This window comes from Nannobrachium achirus, assembly GCF_963921795.1.
Source record: "Nannobrachium achirus genome assembly, chromosome: 20".
Lineage (NCBI taxonomy): Eukaryota > Metazoa > Chordata > Actinopteri > Myctophiformes > Myctophidae > Nannobrachium > Nannobrachium achirus.
In genome coordinates this window covers 43,265,884-43,271,883 of record NC_137827.1, presented here as the reverse complement: position 1 = coordinate 43,271,883, position 6,000 = coordinate 43,265,884, and the positions used below count along the sequence as shown (strand labels likewise).

Genomic DNA, 6,000 nt, shown 5'->3' with positions numbered 1-6,000 from the left:
CTGCAACCGGCAGGTTAATTATGGTGTATGCACAGAAATAAACATGAATGTGGGTGTGGGAGATTGTGTGACAAGGAAAGTGTATATGATCAGATGGTTTAGTCCAATTTGTTTGTATGTTGCTTGCTCATCCTAAACTTTAAATCAGTGGTGCATGTGGTAAAGTCCCTGCCCACCAACACCAGTGGTGTAAAGTACTTAAGTACAGTTTTGAGGTATTTGTACTTTACTTGAGTATTTCCAATTTCCAATACTTTTACTTCTACTCCACTACATCTCAGATCCAAATATTGTAATTTTACTCCGCTACATTTATTTGAAAATTTAAGTTAACTAGTTACTTTGCGGATATACATTATGATATAAAAAAAACATACATTAACCACTTTAGCCGTATGTATTTTACGTGTATAGGCTGTTTGAAAATAACTGATCTACAAGCTCACAACGCGTCGCATCACGATGCGTTGTGAGCTTGCAGATCTGGAATGTTCAGAATTAGCAATTGGGGTAAGGGGATTTAGTGTCTAGTAGACTGTGGTAATAACGTACATCTGCACTTCATAAGCATTAGAAGCAAAGGACCTTGGCAGCAATGGTGGATGGAATGTGAATGTTCGAACGCTGTGAATGTTCAGATTCAGAATAAAGGTGATGGTATGTGTAGTAATTCCATCAGATTTATAGAGGATGGTGTGAGGTATCTACAGTACAGTGTGAATGGTTTGTAGGCTAGTCTGTTACTTCATTCATGTAGTAAGGGCTGTGAGATACGATTCAGATGAATTCCCTCTGGAGGTAAATGGGATGGCATTAATTGCTAATTTACTCCACACTGGCCAATACCAACACATGAGAACCATTGATTTCTCACAGATGACACCAGATATTTCATAACATTTTTCCAGGAAACTGCCACTGACCACTGTGTTGGTCTCTTCCTCCATCGTGTCCAAACAGAAACACATAAACCTTCTGCTTGGGTGTGTCACTGTGTGTCAAGAGGTGTAGTAAGGCCCCAACTGCTGGACAGACAGGCGAGGTGAAGACAGCGAAGCTCAATCACAAGGGACTTTATTCACCAAATTTGGAGGAAAAACGAGGATGCGTGAGGAAAACACACTGGGAACTCTAATAGGCTAATACACTAGGAAATGACAGTAAAGAGAAGTTAACATCCACAAACTGGCAAGATAATTAAGGAACTGAGGGCTTAAATACACACATTGATAACCAGACACAGGTGAACACACCTGACAATCTTCAACACAGGGATAGGCTATAGGGGACCAACAGGACACAGGTGAACAATCAGAACAATCAGGAGGGACAAGACAGGAACAGTAACTAAGGTAAAAGAAAACACATCTTCACTTTAACTAGACCAGGTCACCTGCATGGTTCTGCCAGACCCGCAATGAAAATCAGAATGCAAGGAAGGGGGGGGACTTAATAGCAAGAGCTTGTAGATCGGCTGTTTTCACTAGTATGGCACTGAACTAACACATGAACACACAGGATTGTATAGGCTGAGCAGCTGGAAATGTTTCTGAGCTTGTAGATGGGCTGAGGAATTTATAGTGTCAGCAGCTCGTCAGCCAACTCAACTCAGCTGGTCCTGTACAGGTGACGGCACTCAAGGCAATCAGCCGAGCAAGGGAAGGGAGGGGCAGATGAGCAGTCAGAGGCAAACACAGGCACACTGAGGAAAAGAGGGACCGACCGACAGACAGACCGACAGACCGACAAAGCCTTTTGTAGGCCGACCCCCTGGGTCTGGCAAAAATAAAGCCGGACAAATGTAAAGTCAACACCTACAACTAAGAAACTAGTTACTAGGAATACACATTACTTCAAAATTAAAGGAACACACATAAAGTAAAACACTAACCTAATCTGAGAATCAAATCCCAGATAGAAATACCATTATATGGGGGTCCGTAGCCTAAAATGCTTGTCAAACTTGGGGTCCTTGAAATTAAAATGTTTGAGAATCACTGTTAGAACTGTAAATATTATCTTCTCTTATGGGGGTCCCTTTCATATCTTTGTAAATGGGGGTCTGCGGGCGATTGGTGTGATTAGTTCTCGTTGTTTCTCTCTCCCCTTGTCCATGAAGTATCTCTGCCAAAGTGAATGTGAATGTGAATGGGAGTCTGGGATCAGAAGCCTGGTGATCTGACATAATCCTATCCAACATGTACAGTAATGTACAGTATAATCACTGGCCATTCTGAAAGGCTTAAAAAAATCATCCAGTATAAACAGAAGAGAAAACACAAGAGTCACAATCATTAATCCTTGGAGAAAAGAAGACCACCTGCTCATTGGCATTTGCAGAATTCATTGGTAGAGCTTTCAATGTTTTATAAAGCAATTGTTTCGTGATGAATATCCATGTCCGTCACAGCTGTTTCTGCTGCATACAGTATGTGTTTAAGATCTTACTGTCTTGTCATAGTATAGTAACTGCAAACACACGCACACACGCACGCACGCACGCACGCACGCACACACACTTATTTGGTTAGTTAGTTTCACAGCCTTTTGAAACAGATGTAGCCTACTGTATATTAAAATAAAGCCTATACTCTATGTAGGCCTATGTAGGGCAGGCCTATGAATGTATGTATGTACGTACTGTATGTACTAGGCCTACGTAGGCTGTGTAGGCTATGTATGTATACAGTCAGTACAGTGTACTATGTATAGGCCTACATAATATGCTAATTGCGACCGTAGGGAGCAGTTAATCAAAACCTCCGCCTCAGGTGAGTCAGTCAGTCAGTCAGGTCAGTCAGTCAGTCAGTCAGTCAGTCAGTCAGTCAGTCACACCTCATGTCATGCTCCATTATGTCCATGTCCCTTTTATGCCCATATATGGAGATCCCTGATGTCATCAGAATTAAGCCAATATCTGGGAATGCCCATATATGGACATACTGTATCTGTCTCATGTGGTCTCAGCATGACCTCGCTTCTTGCCCTTAGGGCGTCTTACTAGTATCTGTGTATGTGTGTGTGTTCAATCAATCAATCAATCAATCAATCAATCAATCAATCAGTCAGTCAGTCAGTCAGTCAGTCAGTCAGTCAGTCTGTCTGTCTGTCTGTCTGTCTGTCTGTCTCTCTATCTATCTATCTATCTATCTATCTATCTATCTATCTATCTATCTATCTATCTACAGTATCTATCTATCTATCTATCTCCCCTCCTCTCCCTCCCCCTCCTCTGAGTCCTCTCCTCTCCTCTCAGCTGACGTCTGTCTCTCCCTCCATCATCACGGCTCATGTCCGCATCATCAACAGCGTCCGTCCCTTCCAAATGGTAGCCTACTACTATAGTAGCTAGTACTGTAGCCTACAACAACTACTGGAACTAGAGCATCATTTGCGGTTGTTCAAACAGTTTAGTTAGTTTGTAGGCTATTATATAATCAGTCATCATTTGGACAGTTATTATTGGTTGGGTGGAAGTTTTGTTCTCCTTTCTCTTTTCTTTTCTTTCTTTTTTGCTTCCCTGCGGTCAGACAAATTTATCTCTCAGGATCAGCTCAGAAAGATTGACAACATACACAGTAGTCTACTGTCTCTCTCTTCGTTTTATATAACGGTTTATAACGTTTTATCAACGGTTATTATAAGCGGTTCATTTAGGCTACTTGATCAACGCACGCCAATTTTTCCACTTAGTTTTCGTTGAAGACTCGGGAAATACGAATTCATCTATAGGCTATAGTGTGATTCAAAGCTGAGAGACATTGAGGTTGTTCTTTTGGGTTGTTATTTATTATTCTAATCCAACATCAACACAATACCAACCGCGGAAGGAACGGAACGGGGAAGTTATCGCTGCATGAGTTATGACACATGAGCCGATGAGCGTCCCTCCGGTGATCCGAGCCCCCAGCCCTCTCCTCCTCCTGCCGGTGCCGGTTCCCGGACCCGGGGTGCCGGCGGGGGGGAGCGGGGACGCCGGGGACGCCGGCGGGGTCTCCATCCACATCCAGATCGGTCTGAGCCGAGAGCCGGTCCTGTTGGACCCTGGAGATGTGAGCCTGGCGCAGGTTCGGGAGATGGCGTGCTCCATCGTGGACCAGAGGGTGAGTAGCCTCTATAGGAGTTTTTTACTATTAAAGTAACTAGCCTATCAATACTGCCTCTGTTAGTATAGTCTATAGAACTCCGGAATTCAACATTTACTTGAGTAAAAGTACAAAAGTATTAGTATCAAAAGGTATAAGGTACCAAAAGTAAAAGTAGCCTACTCATTACGACGTAATGATTACTTATGTCCCATTTCCAAGTGTATACAGGGCCGTGCTTACCATACAGGCAAACTAGGCAGCCGCCTGGGGCCCCCTCACAGCCTGGGGGCCTCATGAGATTATTATTATTATTTTATTTTTTAACCAACATGGCCATCAGGGGGCCCCAGTTGAGCTCTCAACTGTGAGACAGAGAACAGTTGAAGTGAGGGTGAGGGTTAACATTAGCTCATTAGAATCTGAAAAGAGTGTGGCTCTCAAAGGTGTGACCAGAGAACAATGGTCCTGATTACCCAAGCGGTTCTTTTGTGTCTGTTCTGTGATGTCACGTACATTACTTTAACTTTAAGAAGGATCGATGCAGGGAATGGATACATTATTTCTAAAGTGTGTGTATATATTTATATTTAAAAAAAGTTTTGAGGGCCCCCATATTTATATATACATATAATATATGTGTATCAATTCCATTTCATTTTGGGGGCCCCAGATAGTTTGAAGTGGGGCCCGGGATGAGATCAATATAAAAGAAGGGTAAAAAGGGCCTTAACATGAAATGTGATGTTTAACTTGAAATACTTTCACAGGGTTTACTGGGGCTTCTTAAAGATGGCACGCATAGTTTGTATACTGTTTATTTATATTTAACATTTTGAGGGGCCCAAATATATCCATTTGGGGCCTCTCAATCTCTCAAACAGGCGACCGAGTATTTCCCGGTGAATCTGTGCGCAAAGGTGGGGGCCGATGGGCAAGGAGGGTTGCGAGCTTATGAGAAACAACTAAAATAAGACCTTAAAACCTGGCGAAAACAGTTGCGTGCATTAGCGGAAGATGACGATAAAGGAAATCCTTTAATGGAAAACATTAAATTAACTTCTGAAAAGCATACACGGCCTTAAAACATGGCAAAAACAGTTGCGTGCATTAGCGCAAGATTAGATGAGGATAAAGGAAATCATTAAATGGAAAACATTAAATTAACTTCTGAAAAGGCTTCACCCACCTCGAGTCTATAGCCTACTAAAACTAGTGAACCGCGATCTTGCCACACGTGAATAATTGTGGTTGTAAACAATAACACAGACAATATAAATCCTTGTTGTGGGAAGAAAGGATATCATCATGGCCCCAAATAACTTTTAAATATCTTGCAATTGGCGACGAGTCTCTTACTAAATCGGCAAGATTACATTACATAACATAATACATAAAAGCTAAGCTATATAACCTCTCCATCATCAGCAATAGTCAGTGATTCGTGTCCCCCACACTCCCAAGCCCCCACCGTTGCGCACAGATTCACCGGGAAATACTCGGTCGCCTCAAACAGAAACACCCAGGGGGCTCCATGAGTTATCGTCAAATATAAATAAACAGTAAAAAGGCCCTTAACATAGTCATGTAATGTATGTGTTTAACTTCGAATGGATATGTATAGCCTTAACCCACTGACTGTCCTGTGAGACAAACTTTGTCTTTGAAAACCACTGCAAAACATGCACTTAAAAGTTATTCTTATTCTTATTAAAATTACGTTTTTTTTTTAAAACACTATAAGTAATAACACTGATTCAATTCATAGGTTTAATAGTGTATGAAACTTGAGCTGAAGTGTGTTATTTAACATGAAGCAACCATCCTTAGATGACATTTCTGCCACAGACATGCAGCTAATTACCACCTGAAAGAAGTTGGCCTGTCGCTGCAACAATGGGCTCTGATTATCTGA

General features: G+C 42.0%; 1 protein-coding gene across 1 annotated transcript in view; it reads left to right on the top strand.

Annotated features, from left to right (window-relative positions):
* Positions 1-3,878: 3,878 nt before the first annotated feature.
* Positions 3,879-6,000, top strand: part of prkd1 (protein kinase D1) — a gene marked incomplete at both ends in the record, with an annotated part of 72,760 nt that continues 70,638 nt past the window's right edge. Inside the window, one exon of the mRNA XM_080751078.1 lies at positions 3,879-4,103. Within this exon, the coding sequence (XP_080607204.1) occupies positions 3,879-4,103 (225 nt within the window). The remainder of the gene's footprint in view (positions 4,104-6,000) is intronic.